The sequence below is a fragment of the Herpailurus yagouaroundi genome, unplaced genomic scaffold (genome assembly GCF_014898765.1).
Source record: "Herpailurus yagouaroundi ecotype Mexico unplaced genomic scaffold, PumYag 141, whole genome shotgun sequence".
In the NCBI taxonomy this organism is placed as follows: Eukaryota; Metazoa; Chordata; class Mammalia; order Carnivora; family Felidae; genus Herpailurus; species Herpailurus yagouaroundi.
Genome location: NW_024412396.1, coordinates 33,665,706 through 33,689,899, shown reverse-complemented (window position 1 = coordinate 33,689,899; position 24,194 = coordinate 33,665,706). Strand labels below are relative to the sequence as shown.

At 36.6% G+C, this 24,194-nt stretch overlaps 1 protein-coding gene across 1 annotated transcript; it reads right to left on the bottom strand.

Moving 5' to 3' along the window:
• Positions 1-4: 4 nt before the first annotated feature.
• Positions 5-24,194, bottom strand: NAA30 (N-alpha-acetyltransferase 30, NatC catalytic subunit). The gene is made up of 5 exons (XM_040477253.1): positions 24,084-24,194; positions 23,033-23,801; positions 17,243-17,366; positions 15,403-15,458; positions 5-5,743 (listed from the first exon to the last, which is right to left on the bottom strand). Exons 2-5 carry the CDS (start codon positions 23,798-23,800, stop codon positions 5,606-5,608), a joined length of 1,086 nt encoding a protein of 361 aa, XP_040333187.1. The 5' UTR covers position 23,801; positions 24,084-24,194; the 3' UTR covers positions 5-5,605.

Below are 24,194 nucleotides of genomic sequence, written 5' to 3'. Positions count from 1 at the left end.
TTAAAGAGTGTTTCTTTGGCATGAAAGGAAAACATAGGAGACATACAAATCTTTGTTAAGCTGTAAATTAACAAATCAGGGTACATGCTTCCTGAACACAGATCTCACTAAGTAAGAATATGTTTACTAAAAAAAAAAAACAAAAACAAAAACAAAAACCCTCAATGGGACCAGAAAAGGCTATAAAACGTTTTTTAAAGAAATTTCAAATCGATTCACTGTGTAACAAATCCAGTAACAAATGTCTTTATACAATTTCTTTAAAAGCCAGGTCCTTCTCCTAGCATATGGCAAATTCTTTTATTTACAAAAGCGCATATACAGAATCTCAGGAAATTGAGGTATTAGAAAATTGAGATATATTTATACAGCAGAGGTAGTAATGAAAATCCATAACTAAAAATGAGCTTATTTCTTGGCATTATAAAAACCTTACATTATAACCCCTACATTGTTTACATTTTCTTAAGTAGTAGAAGATAGATTTTGGCACTTTGGTGGTCTTTGTTATCCCTAGGTCTTTTAATTTGACGATCAAACACTGATTGCTCACAAACATATGCTTTGAGCTCTTTCTCCAGCAGTTAACAAGCTGTACCAAGCCCAGCACTCCCTTTGGCCAGGTGTTTTCCACCCCCACTCCTGCCCTTTTGATGAATTAAGTGAACTAGATGACCAACTAGAATCAAAGGTAACACACAACGTGGCCAGAGAACACAGCAAAATTAATCTTGTTCTCTCAGAACCAAAAAACACTTGCCTTTCCATCAGCATGAATGATCTTCCAGAATTAAAATTTAACTATAAATATGATATACTTTCATATTCGTTTGACTACTGGTAAAATGAGAAATGCCCAACCTCATTTAGGGATGAAATGACCTCAAATTCATATAAACTGAGAAATTATTAGGCTTAACTATGTAAAATATCTTAACACTGAGAAGACAGGACAGTCTCATCAAAAGCTCATTTTCGGCACTTTAATCTGTGCATCTCTGCAACCCAGAAGACTTCCAAATAAAAACTGAGAGGGCTCTCAGAAGGGCTACATCACAACGGGGGCAGGGAGAGAGGTGGTGTCAAATATTGTATTGATGCAATAGACAGTCAATAGAAAAAGTGCAGCTATACTCTTGCTTAGAGATCACTTTTAATCATGACCCTTCCATTTCATAGTTCAATAAATTACTAGCCTTAAAAATCCTATTGAAGAAAATGCTTTCCTTAGTTACTCCCACTTAAATATTACCTAAAGCTATGCTGTCCAATAGCCACTAACCGCATGTGACTTTAAATTTCAATTAATTAAAATCAAAAATTCACTTCTTCAATCATAGTTGCTTCTCTTCAAGGGCTCACCAGCTACATGTGACTAGTGGCTACTAGAGAGCCACTAGTCTTTGCGGCTGGAGAGCACAAAGAACATTTTTATTATTGTAAAAAGTGCTATTGGATAGCACTGATCTGAAGAAAGTGCAGTGTGCTATATGCTCATGAGATTTTTCACTCTTTTTGAAAGCTGTTTAAAAGTATCACTATATCTCTGGGCTACAGATGAATAGTGATCTCTGCTCATAGCTGTCACAGGACGGTGTCAACTTTCCGACCATCACTCAATTTATGAGGTACTCAGGAGTTTCATGTAAGTAAGACTCAAGTAAAACATGAACTCAAGATATTTTCACTATCTGACTATAAAAGAACAAAGTGAAGATTGCATGGATGATGAAAGTAATTCAGCACTCGTATTTAAAACCGATCTCTTTCTTCTACTAATATCCATAAATCTTCAAATATAAAAGCATGCGTAACTACCATTTAAAGCTTCTCATGAGAATGGGGCAAATAGCCCAGATATTGCTCTATTTTACTTTGGTGTCTTAGCAAGGGGGCTGGGGGGGGGGGGGGGGGACATTACTTAAGTACAAACAACAACAACAACAAAATAGTAAATTAAAATAAAAACAGCCTTAGGAACTGCTACCAAACAAGGACAAAAAACCAAGTTTCGGTTTTAGACATGCAAAAATGCTCTTATTTGTATTGATATCTGATATCTGAGTGGACTAACTTTGAATACTTTTAGGAAAATCAAGTTCATGTTATTTTCAAATTTACTTTGTCAGAACACAAAGTAGATAATAATTATATATCACTTCTTCCAAATAATTCTTGGATGGGAGGCACGAAGTGGGGAGCTGAATAGATTGCTTGTTTTTTTTTTCTTAGTAGGTAAAAGCAGAACAACTCAATCATAAAATGCACACAGCTGTATCTAAAAGAAAAATGCAAACACAACTTAACCAACTTTATTTGACTGCATCTTATTTAGACAGCTTGCACATTTCAAATCCCATTAAATCTCTCTCTCCAAAAGGATATGGGACAATAGAAGAAAATTATGCAGCAATATCCAGTCATCAAACAGCAGTCCAATATTTTGAAATACACGTGATATTTTATAGATACTCAACTCATATCTGACGTCAATATAATTTACGGTTATGTTTTTACAAACCTGAAAGCCCTGTAACATTATAGCACTCATTTTAGTGATGTCATGGTGCACTGGAAAGTAACTCTGATGCACTACCAATTTGCTTTTATCTACGCTCCTGGAAAGTGATGAACTTCATGATTTTTAGACACCATAATAAATATACACATCCAGTCTTATACATGTCAGCCAATACCATAACACAGGGCAAGGTAAAGTTAAAACATGTGACAAACAAACTCCTTTACACAGATTTGTCAAGCAAGTAGGGAGGGCAATTTACTCAGTAAGTAGGGAGGGTAAAAAACCAATTTTTTAATAATTTTACTTTTTTAATTTTGTTGGCTTCAACTTCAAAAACTACTGTCTGGTTTCTGATCTGTGGACTCCCCTAGAGTAGTTTCATCCTAATGTAAGGGAAATTACAATCAGTCCACACATCAAAAAATGGTAGCATACCCGTTAGCTTCTTCAATACTAACATATATAGCTTCATGGTAGCATGTATAAAATGTTCAGCAGTACGAACTGCCAAACCAGTGTCAGTGGATAGTACAGTCAGTCTTTAAGAGGCAGCACCCCGTTAAAAGAAAGTTGCACCAATCTTGCTCAGTTTTAGCCAAGTGAACTCACGCTATCAATTTTAAAGGAGATTGTTTTAAGATTATATAAGAAAGATGAAAGCCCAATATCAAAAAGTAAATGAATGTTTGATGCTGCTTCAACTGGAATGGAGACTTAGTTTTGATGCTGGGTTATCATGCTAGACATTAAAATTTTAGTCTACGTAAGTAAACAATTTTTGTATACCCAATTAAAGACATAAGGTAGACATTTCTGTTCAACATACACCAGGCTGAACAATACGGCAACCATCTGACTTTTTAGCCACATGGCTAAGGTCACGTTTACAAACACCCAGTCAGTTCAGCGAAACCTGGTCAATTCTGGGAGAAAAGGTCAGTAGAGATGGTTTCATTGACAACTTGCCAAAACATAATGGCTGAAATGAAAATCTAGCATGGATCTATCTACTTTAGAACCGTCCCCATTAGGGAGTCAAGCAAATGTATGCTCATCAACAATCATTACTAATGAATCAGCAAGTCAAATATAAAGTGGTGAGATAAAATTTGATAACTCTTTTAGTTCAGTTCCCTCCATATCAAAAATAACAGAAGCATCACTATGATTGGCATTCCTCTAAATGCTAGAGCCCAAATGACATTTGATCAAAGACATACTCAAAACAGTCAGCTGGAAAGCTGAGTATTGAGTGATCGTTATATTTTAACGCAATCAGTACTCTACCCATTAAACTTTCAAGAGCAATATAAAATGAAAGAAAAAGTTGACTTTAAAAATGAGGAACTATAAATGATCCCACCAGCAGGAAGATTTTATTTTCACCAAATCTGTGTATCTTTATTTTTAAAATACTTGTTACCATGTTCACTTTCAAGACACTGCACTGAGCAAGGAGCAGCTTTCCTTTAAAAAAAAAAAAAAAAAAAAAAAAAAAAGGCAACAAACTTTCCTGAAAGGGGGCTTTTACCAACTGTTAATGGAGGTAGGGTTTTTAAAAATACAGTAATTATAGCCATAAAATAAAATTCAAACCAAATCCTAGAACAGAAGTAAAGCATATCCAAATTAAAGAAAAAACAACATAGATTCCTACAAAACATTTTTCACAGAGAATCAATCTTTTTTTTTTTTTTATGGGTACCTAGGTTTTCCAGTTAAATTATCCATCACAGGTTTCCTGACTCAGTTGAAAGCAATTAACTTATAAATTTGTTACACTGCACAGATTGACCAAAATACAATGTAACTGAACATGGTGATAACTATTAAGAAAACCCATAAAACTCACTCCAAAAAAATATTCCAATTTTCCCTTTTGTTTTTCTGGAAACTAAGCAAAGCTTCCCCAAGAATTTGCCTAAATAAGTGAAAAGAAAATAAAATCAGTTTAAAATGGATACAATGAACCTTCAAATTTATTTCCAAGACCAAGAACCAAAAGTGAAACAATTTAAGAAATGGAAGCAATGTGAATCCAAATCAAGTGGGAAAAAAGTTCCAGCTACTTTGTAAAAGCTGTTCTTCACAGCTTAGCAATAATTTTGATTAAATAAAATCATACCGATTTACATTAATTTTCTATTCTTTTCCAAAAATTCCCTCACTCTCAAAAAAAAAAAAAAAAAAAAAAAGTGCATCCAAAACCCAGCAATTCCCGGCTCCATCAACTTTTCTCATCCCTTTTGAGTCATTTCTCAAAGATTTTCCAAGTAGATTCAACTTCTTACTGTAAGGAAAGAAGGGACTTTACAGTAAACCACTCTGTCACTCACCTGGAAAAAAGTATCCAAATTATAAAAATCTGAAATAATTTATTATCAAATTTAGAATTTAAATAAAAACAAAAGTTTGCTTGCAAAGGCCTGAAAGAAAAGGAAAAGAGAGCATGCATTCAAAAACTAGAGATGAAGACAAATATACTTATCTACACAGGCACTGGCAGACGCAATTTAATTGTTATCTTTACTCATTGTAAGACACACCCAACCCTACATAACATTTTTTTTCATTCACTAATCACTGAGGTACCAATATCCAAGAATGGAAAATTTAATATTGAAAAAATAAAACCTAAAATTGAAGCTTTTCCCCCACCCCCTTCAGAAAACTATGGCAGGTTTCATGTGAAATGTTAGTATACTTAGAGATTTTTACAATCTACATTGGCTTTTTTAGGAACAAAAATCATGTTCCACTTACTGGTTCTGTGACAAAATGATCACTGTGTAAATAACATTGTCAGCAGACTTTGCAAATGAACAAACAAATCTTGGCTATCAACTGGCACATCTTGCTGGTACCAAAAGAACTCTTTAAGTTTAAAACAATCTCTTTTAATTCAGAACAAATGCGCCATGCCAAAGTGCAACAAATATTGTGCGACACTCAATGAGACACTGACAGGTAAGAGCTGCATGGAAATTACTAAATCCACCTGCAAAGCAATTCTGTACAAATTGCATTGCATGCAAAGGTCGATTCTGTGTGGTTGGAAAGTTGTTCCTTGGTATCAGTTTCTCAACGCAGCCACAATTTAAGTCGCAGTGCATCAACTCCATTTAAATAGTATCTGAACAGCCTCTTATCTCGAACAAAACCAAGATTTTCATAAAGTTTCAAAGCAGACTTATTCGTTATTTCTGTTTCCAAAACAACCTTCAAAAAAAATATGAGAAAACTAAGTTATAATTTTATATATTTGAAATTAGCTTATAATTTCTTAAGTTGACAAATCACAAAGTAAACATCAAATACTTAAGAAAAACATTCCATATCGGTTTTAAGATTGATGGTGAAAACAATAAATGTTAATGATGTAAAGAAAGAACCCAGAAAATGGTCATCGTAATAGTAATTTTCTCTTGGGGCAAGAGGAGGTAGGAATGCGGACATTTTCTGTTCTATTGATTTTTGTGATGTTTGGAATTTTTAGCAATGAGAATATACATTTTATACTAAAACAAAGATGAATTATTTCCCCGTGGAGAAAAGTAGTGTGACAAAAAGATGAAGAAAAGAAAAAAAAATCAACAATACAAACGTTAAGAAAATACAATTTGACCTCCAACTCCTAACTCCTATATTTTCATTAATTTGTCGTCATTCATCCTGGCAACAACTACCCTATTTGTCTAGAATCTAGACCAGAATCTGCAAATTACGGCCCTGGAGCCAAATGTGTCTATTGCTTGTTTCTGTCAATAAAGCTTTATTGGAACACAACCATGGCCATTTGTTTCCATGATGTCCATGACTCCTTTCTCAATACAAGCAGAGTTGAACAGTTGCAACAGAGATCTATAGTTTGCAAAGTCTAAAATATTTACCCATTAGGCTCTTTGCAGAGAAAGTTTGCCAATCCTAGACCAAAGATACCCAAACATTAGTTAACTGGATTGCAGACACCCTCCTCTGGAGTTTCTGAGTAGATTTGGGGTGGGGCCCAAGAATTTATATTTAAAAAAAATTGCCAATTGATGCTGATGATGCTAGTTGGAAAACAACAGTCTGAAACCATGGACTATACATTATGGACATCAACACTGAACAGAAGAACACATAAAATATTAACTTCTGAGTTGTTTTTAGTATTACTGAACAATGGCCCTGACAATGAAGAACTGACACTTTTTGAACACTGTGTGATTTTCTTTTATTATTATTATTATTTCTACCTTCCTCTACCCAAACATCCTCTATCCCATCCTCCTACCTTTTATATACACAGCTCTATTTGCCTTTCTATTGATTCTCAACCTACCTCATTGAGAATTGTCAACAAAGTGAGCCACAGTTACTGTTGGGATGTCATAACCCTCAGGTGTTTGAAATGAGACAAAAGGGCAAAGTATAATTAAACAAGGGTCCCAGTGAAGCCTATGAGTCACTTTCTATCTCAAGCTACCAAAACATCTGACAAATATTCAAGTAGATGTAAATAATAGAGAAGAAAATGTACTTCATCATATCCAAAACTGAACTCAACTCCTCCTCAATTCCACATGTCAGTAACAATGCCTCAAACCTGAAAACCTAGGAGTCACTATTGAGCTTCTTTCCTCTCTACCCAGCCCCCCCCCCCCATATACATCCAACCTCTATTTCTCTTCTCTCTTAAATCTCTCAAATAACCTCTTTTCCTTCTATCCCTACTCATACCACTGTAGTCCAAGCTGGCATCAACTTTCACTGGAATTACAAGATACTCCTAACTCAAAAAGTCTCCCATTTTCTTTAAGTAGAATGATGTTCTTGTTAACCTCTGTTTAGAACCACCTACTGACTCCCTTTTGTCCTCAAGATAAAGTTCACAAATTATAGATAATCTAGGGGCACCTGGATAGCTCAGTCAGTTAAGCATCCGACTCTTGATTTCAGCTCAAGTCATTATCTCATGGTTTGTGAGACAGAGCCCCGCATCAGGCTCCACATTGACAGCCATGATCAGGCATGTCAGTCATTGACAGTCATGATCATGTGAAATTGTGATTTCACAATTCATGAGACTGAACCCACATCAGGCTCTGTGCTGAGCCTGCTTGGGATTCTTTCTCTCCCCCTCTCTCTTTGCCCCTCCCACACTCTTTCTCTCTTTCAAAATAAATAAACTTAAAAAAAAGTTTAAAAAATAAATAAAGATAATCTAAACAAACTTAAAAGGCCCTCAAATTATGGCATCTACCTACCTCACCAACTTTGCTTTAGGTCTACCCCCTGGTTCTCCATGATCAACACTAAACTTTCAGTTTCTGGAACCCACCTTGATCTTTCCCACCTTAGATCTTTCACATAAATTGTTTTCTGTCTGGAAGGATGCTCTTCCTGTCCTCTTTGCTTTTGGCCTTAGCTTGTTACTTCCAGACTGGATGGATTATCCCTTTCTTTTTATACTACCCCGCTGACTTCATTCAACATTTGATGACCATGTCATCTCTCCTAGCTGATGAGCCCAACAAGGGCAGGATCATGTATACCTCCTTCACAGCCATTTCCTGTATACCTAACACTGCCTGACAAATAGAAGGCTCTCAGATATGTTAATTATATGCATCCTTAGCACCTTTCATTATATTACACACATTACTTAAATATTAAACAAAAGTATTATTAAATTTTTAAATGACCAAAGGGCTTAAAGAGAAAGCATCATCTTAAAGCAACTGAGCAAATCACATGCTAAATCTTAAATTTTAAAAGATCTAAAAACAGGTAATTAATAATTCAGGATAAAGAGAAAATGTTCCTAAGAAGGAACATTTGTCTTATTTCTTTTTAAGTTTATTCTGAAAGAGAGACAGACAGACAGACAGTTCTGTGCACTGTCAGCACAGAACCCAATGCAGGGTTGATCTCACAAATTTTGAGATCATGACCTAAGCCAAAATCAAGAGTCAGACGCTTAGCTGACTGAGCCACCTAGGCAACCCCCTAGGAAGAACATTTAAAGAAATGTTGTACAGCAAACAAGCTCGTTTAAGATAAGAATAAAAGTCAACAATTTTTCTCTACTCTTAAAAATATGGAAATTTATTTTTTAGTAATGTATACCATCATCCAGTCTGGGACAGTCCAGTCTGATCAATACAGGTTTTCAATTTTGAACAAATCTCTTGGGTAACTCCTACAACTCTGTTTTAGGCCACCACCTAATTACAGCTAAAATGTTACATCAAAACAATATGTGAGGCAATAAAAGTACAACTCAAAACTTGGAACTTGATTTCACAGAAAAAGGAGTGACAGGTTTGTTTGTTTTTTTTTTAAGCTAATATTTACTGATGGCTTACTAAATGCTATGTAAAGCATTTATATGCATTGTCATTTTATATCCATTTGTGATGTTATTTTCATAAATATCCTATGAAATAGATATGATTTTTCTCCAATTAACAAATGAATGAAACTCAAGGCCACCAGTAGTACAAAAACAGACCAGACTCCATATCTGAACTAGACCTTATAATATCCACTCTTCTGTGCCTCCCCCTGATTCTTTCCCCAGAGTAAACCAAAGTGGCAATGGGAGATCTAACCTACTTATGACACAATGAAGGGGACCTAAGCCCATGTTCATTAGTATTTAGCAACTGAAAATATTAAGACACATCTGAGGCTAATTATGGCTACATAAATACACACTTGAGGTGTGGTAAAGAGTTGAATTCGCCTTTGTTGGCATCCTAGCAGATGAGTGAAATACAGCCCAATTACACAGACATGGAATTATACAAAGGGCTGACCTTATTTAAAACCAAAGGATAGTCTCGGTACACTCACATTCTGTCAATAAAGAGATCATCTGACAAAATAGGAAATGTCAGAAAAAAGTAACGTTTTAATACTTAATCACTTAAATTCTCTTAAAAGAGAATCTGGGTTTACAATGAAAACTCAGTATGAAACTATTCGTTTAGTCCACATCATGGGAGTATTACATAGGAAGCCAAAGGATAATGAGGTTATTTTGGTCCCAAAGAAACTTGGCAAAGTTGAATTCTACTTAACAGAAAAAAAAGATTACAGTGAAGTTCCACGGATTCTCTTAGCAACAAACCACTGTCAGGACAAGCCAAACTATTACAGTTTAGAAAGCCTTTTTTTAATATTTTAGGCTGGAACTGCTGGAGGGAGGGCAAGCTGTTCACTGTTAGAATCTAAACACTAGCTTATCATCTGGCGCTTCATAGACCTTATACTGACACTGCTGAATAAACTTTACTGTTCTTCATAACATTCCTTTAAGATCAGAATTACTACCACATTGCATACACAAAGAGAAAGACTATAAAAAGTTAAATGACTTGCCTACAATCACACAACTACTAAGTGACAGAAGATGAATCTAGAACCCAGGATTCTCATACCCAGTTCTTTAATTAGGACAGACTACTTGATCAAAAAATCCTTATAGTTTAAATAACTCCGTTTTACTCTGTTCTTTACCTAGCAGCCTCTGTTTGATAGCCAAAATGGGTTTCCAGCGAAACTAAAAATGTTCAACATATAATTGTTAAACATAGAAAGCTTAAAAGTCACCTTCGTACATTATCAAAAAATAATAAAAATACCTGATATGTATCTGTACATAACTAAATACCATATGTATTTTGTTACTATGTAACAGATTTATTACTGGTTATGCTAAATTAGACCACTGTTGGTAGGAATGTAAATTGGTACAGCCATCATGGAACAGTATGGAGGTTCCTCAAAAAATTAAAAATAGAACTACTATGTGATCCAGCAATCCCACTTTTGGGTATATATCCAAAGGAGTCAAAATCAGGACCTCAAATAGGTACTTAGTATCAAATAGATACTCCCATGTTTATCACAGCATTATCACAACAGCCAAAATACGGAAATAACCTATATGTCCAATGTCTGTCAACAAATGAATGGATAAAGAAAAGGAGCATATACAAACAATAGAATATTTTTCAGTCTTAAAGAAATCCTACCATTGTGGCAACATGGATGAACCTGGAGGACATAATGCTAAGTGAAACATATCAGACATAGACAAATACTGCATGATATCACTTATATGTAGAAACTAAAATAAACTCATAAAAGCAGAAAGTAGAATGGTGGATCCCAGAGGAAATGGGAAGATGCTGGTCAACTAAAAATAGAGCACATAGAGCACATTTAAACTCAATTAAGAAATGTGGTGTATTCTCATCATATAGGAGTTAATTCTGAGTATTGACATCACAGCAATCATACTTTAAATCTAAAAAAAATTTCTGAAATTTAAATTCCCACAGATGAAGACTTCAAAAGGACATCTATAGATTAAAGGTAAAGCACTGTTCATCATGCTGACCAATCACCCCATTCTAATTTATTTCAGGAAAAAAGCACACAAAAGTAAACAATCACTGTGTGGGTTATTTTAGATATACGAATCCTACTTTAAAAATAACATTCTAGGGGCGCCTGGGTGGCGCAGTCGGTTAAGCATCCGACTTCAGCCAGGTCACGATCTCGCGGTCCGTGAGTTCGAGCCCCGCGTCAGGCTCTGGGCTGATGGCTCAGAGCCTGGAGCCTGTGTCCGATTCTGAGTCTCCCTCTCTCTCTGACCCTCTCCCGTTCATACTCTGTCTCTCTCTGTCCCAAAAATAAATAAACGTTGAAAAAAAAAACTTTAAAAAAATAAATAAATAAAAATAAAAATAAAAATAACATTCTAGGGGTGCCTGAGCGGCTCAGTCGGTTAAGCATCTGTCTGACTGATTTCAGCTCAGGCCACGATCTCAGTCGTGAGAAGGAACCCCACATTGAGGTCTATGCTGGATGTGGAGCCTGCTGAGGACTCTCTCTCCCCCTATCCTTCTGCCTCTCCATGCGTGCATGCAAGTGCTCTCTAAATAAATAAATAAATAAATAAACAAATAAATAAATAAATACATCCTAGAAAACTCATTCATGCTATTTGTGTGTATTTTTCTTACTATTTCCCCTAATGTAATACACAAAGCCAAGATGGTTGTCCTAGTAGCCACCAGTATGGCAGCAAGAGCATGTGTGGGTGTAACCAAATTCAAGCCAGATCAGTAATATGGGTAATGCATTCTCATTCATGAAGCAACAAATCCCCTTGTTTCTTTTTTTAATGCTATAAGTTTTTAGACAGCTCCAAATATACAGAAAATGAAAAACATCTTTTAGTTATGCTGTTTTAACATGTCTAATTCTGACATAAAAAGTTAGGAAAGTCATAGTAAGGCAAAATGAAAACATCTATTAGATCAGGAGAGTCTTTCATTATTATTTGAACAAAAACATGATCTACATTTCAACTCTGTGATTACTAATTTTGGTTTAATATGCTGTGAAATTATTTTAAAAATGACAAGAGCAACCAAGAGCAATATAAACTCAGCTCAAGGTCACAAATTCTACAAATAGAAGAGAAAGTAAAAATTGACTGGATGTGCATGGTAAGGCTTCACAGAGATTTCCAAATGTCACTTTCTTTACAGGTGCATAGATTTAAACATTTCTATCTTTCTAAGAATAATAATAAAAAAAAAAAAAACAGTACAACCTAAGTAGTAGAAAATGTAATTTAAATCCCTTTTCAAATGTATTTCTGATAATTTGTCAAAACTCCTTAACACTTTTAAAGAAAGGAAGGTTGGCCTAACTTAATAAAAGTAAAATTACATGTTGGTTATTTCAAAATTGGTCACTGCATCCTTAGAGAATTAAAATTTCAGTTTTCCTCAGAACAATGAATTATATATGACTGTTTTTATGTGCAATTTTTTTTTTTACCAAAAGGTATTTTAACTGATTAATAATGCTGTAGATACTTTTTTTTTTTTAATTTTTAATGTTTATTTATTTTTGAGAGAGAGAGAGAGAGACAGAGTGTGAGTGGGCAAGGGGCAGAGAAAGAGGGAGACACAGAATCCAAAGCAGGCTTGAGCCTCTGAGCTGTCAGCACAGAGCCCAATGTGGGGCTTGAACTCATGAACTGTGAGATCATGACCTGAGCCGAAGCCAAACACCAAACCGACTGAGACACCCAGGCACCCCTCCCTGTAGGTACTTCAAAAAATTTTACTATGTACAAAAATAAGATAACTGCTCTTCCCAGAAAGCTTATAGAAAGCTCAAAGAGAAAGACAAGTTAACAATTATGCAAGTCGAAATTCACAAGTACATTAAAAAAAAAAGGAGGTACAGATAAGATGCTGGTAGCACAGAACTAATTGGTCAACCATCATACTCTATCGCAAATGCCACACTAAGTACTAAGAATACAGCAGTAAACAAGAAAAGGCATCTCTGCTCTCCACAGTGGCTAAGGCAGACTCTGAACAAGTAAATTTCAGTGAAGTAAATTTTACAAAAAGAAATGTTAAGAAAACCACAGAAACTACACAATTGATTCTGTCCAGAAGGATTAAGGAAAACTTTAAAAAATTGTTATTGTATTGGGTCTTAAAGACTGAGAAGTAGTTTAACAAGTAGGAGGGCCAAAAAGCTACTAGGCCTAGCAAACACATCAGTGAGAAAGTAGTTACAATGGATTGGAGGGGGAAGAAACCAAACCAAAGGGGATGAAATGGTAATAAAAGGAAGTGGAACCAACAAACACAAATTATCAAGAATTAAAAGAGAGAGGGGGATAGAATTGTTGCTTATATAATTTAAAACTCAATGAAAGGGAGAGTGAAAGCCTTATAAGGAGTAAACAAAATTCTAACCCTGCATAGAGCAAATTCTTTATCTGAACAATATGGGACACACTAAATTTTGTTTAAAACATGGAAGAGTTAAAAACAAAACAAAACAAAACAAAAAACATGGAAGAGTTCTTTAATTCAAAGGCAGAGTAATTCAAACTGCAAAAACGTAAGTTCATGGAACTATCTCCGTTTCAGATTAATATTAAGTAAAACTCATTGCTTCAAAAGAAAATTCAGAACAAGATCTTTAGGTCCACAATGAAAAGAGTATTTCTACCATAAAACGTATCACTAATTTAGGACCTAACTTTGAGACTAAAACAATATAACCCAAATCTCCGTATCATTCCCCAGAACTTTCAAAGAAAAACCAATACCATTTAAACATTTGCTCAGTTAAGGTAAGGCACACACCCTGTCTCGCAGGTAGTGACGAGGATAACTCACAAAACGCATAGCTATAAGGACCATAATACTCCTTGTTCATAACATCCCTGCTCACTGGAATCCACTCTATTCAGGAGCAGTAGAGGATCAAAACATGGTCTTATCAACCCAAAGATTTTTCCAAATTCTTCAGCAACTTTTATGAAGCTTGACTTCTCTTCCTGATGAGCTACACCAGTGTGACTATGGTCCAAACAGATCAACATATGCAGTCCAATCCTCTTCTGCAAATTTTAGTTACATTAAAATGGTCAGGGTCACTGTATCTTTTACTTCTTGATATTAATAACTGTGAATTATATGAGATCCTCCACTGTATGTGAATTATCTTATTTGAAATAACACTGAATGCCCTGATATCTCAGGATGGCTTCCTCCGTTTTACCCAATGTATCTGTAGGCCTACTCATACAACCATTATTTAGTGTGGCCTGTCGGAATACAAACTAATGTGAACAAGGAGCATGAGAATAGTCTAGGGTAAATCTCTGTATTCTGACATGGAAACACGTTCACAAGATACTGTTAAATGAAAAAGTAATTACTACAGAATAATAATTATGGTTTAGTTTGTATAAAGAAAAACTATTACACAGCTAAGATGTGTGCTTAGAATGTGAGGACACATATTTAAAGATTAACAGTAGCTATAAGTGGAAAGAAGAACAAATCATTGAAGAGTGTGAGGACAGTGAAAGAAGGGACTTTGCACCCCCAAATATACACATACATATAATGGTTAATGAGTGTGTATAAATTTTGTACAGAAAAAAAACCCACCTTAAAAAATTATCAAAACAAGTTACAAACTTTTGAGGAAAAATTACCTAATTTCAAGTATTTTGAGAACTGTCTAAGGCATATTTGCCCTCTAATAACAAAGACAACTGTCCCTTGTAACGTTCATAAAGTTACTAGCATCATACAACTTTGTTCCTTCATAGTCACCATTGCTATATCAAAAACATCTACACTTCTCTAGTTTATACTTATTCTCTTCCACCTGAAATAGTAAATTGTAACATTCCCAACCATCACCATTAGTTATGGAGCACTCACCATGTGTATGGCACAGTGCTGTAGGATACCAAAAAATTTATACCTGTGGTTAGGCTGTACAAACAAGCTAAACAGAAAAGATGCTCTTAGGTTGAAACATAGGTCTAATTTTAAAAGTGGTTGTCTTTTTTTCTCCTTAGCCTTATCATTAGCTAATGCTGATTTTTTTTTTTTCAAACATGAAATGTCTTTCATATGAACTGACAGTTGGCCCATAGATTAAACAAAAAAAAAAAAAAGTTATTTAGAGAGAAACTAAGGCTGACATGTAAGGAAATTACAGTAAGATATGTAATAAGAGCCACCTTAAATGACTTAACTGATAACAAATCCTCTGAATACCAATTTCTCTGAATACCAATTATTTACTGAAAATGTCTAAGATTTCACCTTTATGTTTTGACAAAGAACAAATTTTAGCTCCCATTATCATCTTAGAATTTGTTCTAGGTCAAAACTCAAGTGCTTTTCACCACAAGCTACAATGTTATAATAATAGTTTGCAATGAAATTTGCAATACAATTTATTGTGGGATATTTATTTAAAAACCAAACTGATAAAATACAGACTAGGAAAAAAGGTTTTAAACATTTAGAAAGACTTACCTCATCACAGTCTCCTTCAACCATGGCATATATAGCTTTCTTAACCAAGTTAGTACCTAGAATATAGATCTGAGTATTAATGAAGGAAAATTTAGTTTCTTAAGGATACCTAAATTATCGTATTTATAAGCACAGAAATATCAAATGCTGGGTTCTACCTTGAACGCAGACAACAGACTATCTTAAGTGAGAAAAAATTCAGCTTTAAACTGAGAGCCCAACAAACCTACACATAGTAATATAAGTTCCCTCTTAAAAGACATAGCTCCTTAGGCATCTCTTTTTCTCAGGTGTAATTATTTGCTCCAAGCAGGAGTTTGTGCTCTTCTGTTTGAAAGTGAGAGAAAAGGGAAAAAAGAAAAAGGCAAGATATGGTACGGCCAGAACAGCCCAGGAAATCCTTGAACTAGCCGGAAGCTACAAGACCCTTGGGCCAATCTTGCCAAAGATCACACCAGAAACTGCTGTGGCCCAGAGTGGACCCAAGACACTGGGTTGGTTCCTACAAACCTTCCAGTGAATCCGGGCATTCCCAAATGATGCCAGTGGTGTCTCTGTAAATGTCTAGCTAAATGTATCCTGGTTTAGGGTCAGATACACGTGGTACATTAAAGGGAAAAAACTGACAAATCTGATTCTAAGAAAACCAAATTGTTAGGAAATCTCTTCATTTTCAAACCATGTACATGAACAAGAACACATTACATGGGCCAAACAAAATGTTTGAAGGTCAGGATGCAATCCTCAAGCCACCAGTTTCTGCCCTCTGAACTAGACAGATAATTGCCTATCATTTGCCATGAGCTCTTATCAGCTCTTTTCAATGCATCAATATAACAGGTCCAATTCATTAAAAACCCTAGCAGTAAACTCTAACACTGTAAAAAATAAGTTGGTTAACACTAATGTAGTAAGTCAGCATACTCACAATGATTTCTCATGACCTCTCAGACTGTATGAAACTCTTAAATTGGACAATAATACTCGTATTTGAAACAACAACAACAACAACAAACTACAAGTGACAAACTGCTAGTAATTAAATACCGGAATAGGCATCAATTCTTCCTTCACAAATACTTACTTAGCTTCACTAGATCCCAGGATTTGACATGCTCTGACAAGTGCTCAATCCCCCATCCTGAACAAAGAGCCAGTAGGTCCTAGACACTAGGACAGTAGTTCTTAACCAGGCTTATATCACAGTCAGCTGGGGACACTTCAGTCCTACTTCTAACAGGACACACAACATTCTCAGGAAGAGAGACCGAAACATTTGTTTTTAAACCACCCACATGATTCTAATGACCATTATAAATCATAAGATTGACTGAAAATGCCAGGAAAAGTAGACCCAAGAAAGAGATGAATTTGGGAATAGTAAGAAACAATTCTCCTGGTCCTCCCTGAGTTGCTAATATAATGTTTGAGGACTAGAACTAAATAATGGTAACAATTTCTCCTTAATTTTGCCTTGAGCTCCACTTAACCCAAGTACAGACAGCTCCTAGAGGGCTGTGATCAAGTGCCCCAAAATGCTATTAAGAGCTGCAGTACATAGTACAATGCAAAGCATTTTGAATGTGATCAAAAAAATGTTTGGAAGTAAAAACTGATTCACTTGTTACTTATTAGAAAGATAATTTCTCAAACAAAACACTAATAAAGAAAACAATTCATTTCAGGAACATTTTGAAAATATTTTGAAATAAAAATAACCTTAATTTTCTCCCCTTAGCTTCTTTCTCATTTCTATACATTTACATTTAAGTCTTTTGCTTCAAAAAACAAATATGAAAATAACTTATGCATTCTTTTAGTGACATAATATTTTCCTTACCAATGCCATTTCTCCTGTACTTGGAATCCACGGCTAACATGGCTATATAACCTCTGCGGAACATCTTTTTGTGCATATCCAACTTGCAAACGATGGCACCTACACACTCCTCCCCTACCATGGCCTTAAAAATAAACAAACAGTTATGAAGAATACATTGCCGTCAGGTACCGCACAATTACCCAGGGAAACAGCAACCAACCACTGGTCAGCATTTTTGAGGAAAGAAGAGAGAAGAATTCTAGTAACAGAGCAATCACAGAAGTTTCAGAAATCTAAATCCCAGAACTCCTTCAGAAGTTCCAGTTTTAAAATCTTTCAACACTGTTTAGGGCATAAATGTCTTATGCTCATTATCAAAGCCTGGGGGGAAAAAGCAAGATTTCCACAAAGTTAATACTCAAGTACTTTATAAGAGGTACTTATAATTATTTGCAATAAAGACCTACATATTTAAGATTTGGGGAGAAATACGTGAAAGTAATTTTTTTAAGAAAATGTCTCAAAAGAAAGAAAGAAAATGTCTCTTCATTAGGGTATAAAATACTGTGAAACTTATCAAAGTACTATAAATTTAAATGTAATTCTAACAAAGTTTTAGTGAAAGACAGAACACCTAATATTTATACTACCTCACAGTAGAGTTCGATTTTGAGCAGGAAAAAAACAAAAACAAAGACAAAAAAATGCAAACGACTTTCACAAAAAAGATGGTTATTAAGGTATTCCTTGGATCCTCCCCAAGGGTTTTTGTTAGTGAAGGACTACAAAGACTAGATATTCAATGGTCTAGTCACTCCCGACAATGTCATTATCACAAAGCTCAAAGAATATCTAGAACTTAAAACCAGAGCTTCATATTAAAGTGAAAGCTTTAATTTTACAGAGCTTCTTTAATAAAAATTTATGTCTTTCCAGAGTATTAAAGGTTAAATGCTGAATAAATGCTAATAATCCCCCATTTTTATTAAGATTTCCAGTGTTACCACTGAAAAGTTTTTCAAAAGTTCTGTCACTGATGAAAAGTTCTAGTAATACTGTATTCTGGTAAATATCAATAGGGCAATAGCTTTAATTGTTTAATAATGTGTCAGCTAGTTAGAAGTATTTGTTTGTTCTAAAGAGCACTCATTTAAAAAATATGAAAACTTCAAATTATCTCTTAATAAAATAAAATTTCCAGAAGAAACTATTTCAACAGCAAAAACCAGGAATTGGTTTAAAAAATTAAAAAGCCCAGTTTACACTTAATTTTAACTTAATTTTGATGTGACATTTAATTCATCATTCTGTAAAATGATTAAAAAGACTTTTTTAAACTGTGAGAAAAATCTTTTAGATAATTCCAATCCATTTCACACAAACCTGAACTAGGTCAGAAAAATCCTTTTGAAGGGATATTAAATTGAATAATCCACTTAATTCATTTCTGTTTTATCACACAATCCAAAACTATCTTGGACAATAAACCTCTAAAACTGTTATTTCCATTTTCATTCACAATAAATCAATCTGGTTCTGTAAAAGCTGTTTTCAAAACTAAAATTTCTGGGGCACCTCGGTGGCTTAGTCAGTAAAGCATCTGACTCTTGATTTTGGCTCACGTCATGTTCTCGCAGTTTGTGAGTTTGAGCCCAGCATCGGGCTCTGCACTGAGAGTGCAGAGCCTGCTTGGGATTCTCTCTCTCTCTCTCTCTCTCTCTCTGGCCCTACCCAGCTCTCACTCACACTCTACTCTCTCTCAAAATAAAAACAAAAAAACCTTAAAATTTCTTTATGAAATAATAGCTGAAATACACACAAAAGTGGCCTGGTTGAACAACTCTGACAGCATTTTCTGATTTAAAAATAACTCATCTCAAATATATGTGGTTGTGTATGTATATATGTATGTACATACATGTTAGGCCCAAAAGTACATTTAAAAACTTTTTTAAGTAGGCTTCACGCACAGCATGGAGCCCAACGTGGGGCCCGAACTCACGACCTTGAGATCAAGAGTAGGACATTTAAATGACAGAGCCATACCCAGGCACCCCACATTAAAAAACTTTGTGACCTAAGGTTGTAAATTAGGGAAAATGGAAATCTATATAAATCTATGATATAAAACTGTAGGACAGCTACATTTCACAATTAATAAACCATCCCAAAGAAGAAAGAATCAAAACCACTAGACACAATACATTTGGACAATACTTCCAAATTGGATAGGAATTTCAAACAAATCTTCTTTTGACCAAGGTAGTAAAGGGCGAACAAAGTATTTTATCAGTTCATGCTTGGACTAGATTGACTCTTCCTAATTAAGAATATGTAGGAGCAAAAATCAAGTGGTGCTCATCGTTAAAAAATAAAAGCCCAATGTGGCACCTGGGTGGCTCAGTCAGTTAAGCGTCCAACTTCCACTCAGGTCATGATCTCATGGCTCGTGGGTTCGGGCCCCATGTCAGGCTCTGTGCTGACAGCTCAGAGTCTGGAGCATGCTTCAGATTCTCTGTCTTCCTCTCTCTCTGCCCTTCCCCCATTCATGCTCTGTCTCTCAAAAACAAGTAAAAAATGTTAAAAAAATTTTTTTAAAAATTACAAAAAAAATAAAAGCCCAATATATAATGTACTCTAAGAAGATATTCGTAGAGAGGAAGGCCTACCCTGCTATTTTTTCCTGAGAAATTGCTGATGAATATGTAAGAATTACTAAACTGCTTATCAATTTTTCCAAATAAAAGCTTCTCCACATATATTTGGAAGTCATACTATTAAATGTGTTCCTTTTTCAAAGATGGGAACTGAAAAAATCTTGGCAAGATTAAGACTTAACTCTACAAGGCCAATCGCTTGTCAATCTACAAAACTTGAAAACTACAAGTTGTATGAAATAGAAATTCCCAAATTCCAGAATGCTATACATAGGAAAACAGAGGAAGCCAGAAAGTTAAATTTAGAATAAACAGAAATACTATAGTACATCACTGGTAATAAGTTTAAGAAGTTCAAAAAGGCACTAAAAGATAAAAATACCATGAACTCAAAAATGGCAAAGATAAATTAGTTAAGAACAGAAAAATTGACAGGGTCTCCCATTTGTATAGTACTCTACTATCACATCTGTTACAATTATTAGAAGAGCCATAAGAAACTGTCATTTTTGTTAGTCAGGTTTGGTCAAGTGCTGGCAATTTTCTACGGAAAGTTCAACCTCATACATTCCATTTGATCCATTACAGGTTATATATAGAAACCAAAAACATTTTGGAGGTTTTTAATCTCTTGAGATTATTGATGTTTGCCAGGACAATATAACTTGGGGACACAATGATCTTCCCTGAAGATCAAGGGTATGTCATTTTTCAGATTCTTACTTATTTCCATAATGAGAGGTCAGGTAAAGTTCTAACTTTACCTCTCTGCCACTAAATATCTGAAGCTTTTTTTTTTTTTAAGATTTTATTTTTAAGTAATCCCTATATCCAACTTGAGGCTCAAACTCACTACCCTGAGGTCAACAGCAGCATGCTATGGGGCACCTGGGTGGCTTAGTTGGTTAAGCATTCGACTCTTGATTTCAGCTCAGGTCTTGATCCAATGGATTGTAAATTAGAGCCCCGTATCAGGCTCTGTGTTGACAGCATGGAGCCTGCTTGGGATTCTCTGTCTCCTTCTCTCTGCCCCTCCCTGCTGGCTCGCTTGCACTCTCTCTCTCCCCCTCAAAAATTAACATTAAAAAACAAAAAAAGAGTCGGATGCTCCATGGACTGAGCCAGCCAGGCACCCCTAAATATCTGAAGATTTAAACATTTTTAAGTCACTCGGGTCCTTAATTTTTTTTCATTAAAAAAAAAATGAAGTTGAGCTAGATTATATTTAAGACCCGTTAGAGTTCTAAAATGATATGATTTAAAATAAACATACACACTTATATTTATTTTAAATTGTTCTTAGAGGAAATTCAAATTTTTTAAACGCCAACATAAAGGCCCCAATTCTAAGTGGCCTCTGATTAACTATTGTTTTCTGTTCCATATCTCCAGATACATACTTGCACTAATAAATCTTAAATGTCAACCACTTGTACATATCTCAATTTCCAGATATGCAGAATTTAATATTAAACAAACTATTAAGAACTAAAGTACAAATTAGCTGGCGAACTGGAAGGAGTCTACGTAAAATCAAAACTAAAGTTTAATATTAGGTTTATCAGAGTCGAAAATGGAAGACAAGTTGAGAGAGGTCCAGGTAATATCAGAACCCAAAGCTGACTAAATATTATATATACAACTATTTTCTGTAATTAATAGAAATACGTATTTCAATTTAAGGTTTGACTCAGTCATATACTTTTGTGGGTAAATTTACAATTAAATCAATCTACAATTTTTAGCAATTACAGTGGCATTTAATGACACATATGTAGTGCTATAAAATCATCCCCATATGCACTGACATAGGCATGTCTTAGAACTTCTATGTTGATACAATGGTTAGAATCCTGTAAGAGCAGTTTTGTAGAATATAAGATAGTTCCTACAGTTTAAACAAATATACTAAATTGAAGTTTAGCAAAGTGAACACAGAAAACAGCAGAACTACCATTATCTACAATTCTGAGGTTATATTTTTAGATTACCACCAACATACAGAATCAGAATCAGAAAGATGGATTTCTAAAGAACTGTCAAAACATCTTGGGGGGATGTGCAACGAAGTGCTAAGTGCAATTACGTCAATGCTAAAACATAAATAGTAGTAGCTTCTCCCTTTACATAGCAAAAAATATTTCTTAAAAGCATGTTGCCTTTCTTTGGTGAAATTCAAGAATTAAAATGCTTGTGAGGACACGATACAAAACATACCTCCAGTTAATGTTTAAGTGAAAGGTTTCAGAATAAAATTGGTCAATATTTTGGGCAAGAAACTATTGGTACTGCCAGTACTACATAAATTAAAAAAAAAAAAAACCAAGAAAACTATTTAGCTTGTTTCATAGCCAAATCTTCTTCACTTACATGGAAATCAAAAAATTCTGTCAACTGTGCTTTACACAGCCTGTGTCACTATTAATATGTACGTATATGGATGATCAGTTTCTTAAAGGAAAAAATGAGATTAGTAACAGTTTCACACTTAAGTTTCCTACATTCCACAAAACGGTATTTTGTTCGAGCTTCAGGGTCTTTCAGCCACCAGAAGTGTTAGTAGTGCCTTCTACAATCTAGCACCAGAAAGCAGGCTGGCTACAACTGCTAATTGTCCTGAATTGTCCTGTCGAAGTAAAAGGAAACAATCTCCATAATTACGGAAAACGCTTGTAAGATTTAATTCCCCAATGTGGCCACAGCAAGTTTACTGACAATCATGTTCACCAAAACATGTTTATGCATACACTCTTCCCTGATTACGGCTGTAATTGAGAGATTAATAAAGCCTGTATCCGAACAGAACCATGTTCAAATTAAATGATTGCAGAGTGCTTTGAGGATGAGGGAGGGTAATTAAAGACGGTTAAACATGATTATAAGCTAATATAAACAGAATCGAAGACCCCCAACATGCATCATACAGGCTTGTTGCATTTACATAAGTACCAAGTTAAGCCAGATCAAGAAGTCTTACCTTCAAAACAGTTTCATTAAAAAACTAGGAGTGTGGACACGCACTTTACATCATGTAACGTACTATGAAACGCAGAAGTATACATCCACTGCCACTCTCAGCCCTCACACTCCCTGCCCTGCACGGCCTGGATCTCTCTGCTGCGTTCACCCTCTTTGCATTCCATCCACTTACCAAGAAGCACAGCTGTGGCCAGTTGTGGATAAAATATCTATAGGTATAAATGGAGTAGGGTTCAGACAGATCTTTGGTGATCAGTCTCATGATATCGGGCATTTGTAGCTCGGATTCATATCGGACATAACGTATCGTCCGATCCTCCCCAGGCTCAACCTCCCGGCCTGAGGGGCTTCTTAAACTGCAGCCGGCGGTCAGGGATGAAGACAGCAGCCGCACCTGCTCATCTTCCTCCTCCTCCTCCTGCTCCGTGCCCTCCGCCAGTCCATTGCGGGCCGCCGCAGGATCGCTCGCCGCCACTGCCTCCGCCAGGCTGGGGAGCGCAGTTCTTCCATTATTGGGGAGGCAGTGAGGGGGGCTCTCGCCCGAGTGTACCCCAGCTCCTTTTGTTGCAGTCGCTCTGGGCCCCCCGTCGGGGGTGGCCGTGGTCGTGGCCGCCTCGGCCGCGCTCAAAACCTTGCTCTTGAGAGAGGCGGCCGCCCGGAGGTGCCGCAGTTCGGGGCTGATCAATCCGTTGAGCTGCTGCTGCTCCTGCGGCGGCTGAGGGCAGCGGAGGCACGGATGCCCCTTGGCCGCCGCCGTCGCCTCGCCGCCCGCCGGGCTCCTGCCGCCGCCGCCTTCGTGCTCCTCGTCGTCCTCCTCGTCCTCGCTGCAGCAGGCGAGGGCGGCCCCCGCCGGGAAGGGACAGCGGGGCTCGGCCGCCGCCGAGGCCGGAGGTGCTGGTGGTGGGAGGAGGCTGCTAGGCCCAGGCGGTACCTCCGCCATCCTAGAGGCGACACAGACCGAGAGGGGAGGCCATGAGACCCCGCGGACGAGCGCGGAGCAGAGAGGGCGTCGGGCGGGGGGAGGAGGGGGGGGCGGCGAAGGTGGAGGGGGGGGAAACAAAGGCAGAAACCGTCCCTCACGGAGCAGCCCCCCCAATTCCGCGCCCCCCCCCCCGCTCTTCAGCGCCGCCCAGCTGTTCAGCCGGCCACCGTCCCCGTCCGCCCGCACCCATCCGCTGGCCCTGTCACCCCCGGCCCCTCCCTGTCCCCTCCGCGAGGCTCACCCCGCACAGGTCCCCGCCGCCACTGCCGCCACTCCTCTTCCTCCTCAGCCGCCGCCGCCGCCTCCTCCGCCGCCGCGGCCGCCTCCACCGCCGCCAAGGTTCACACTCAGC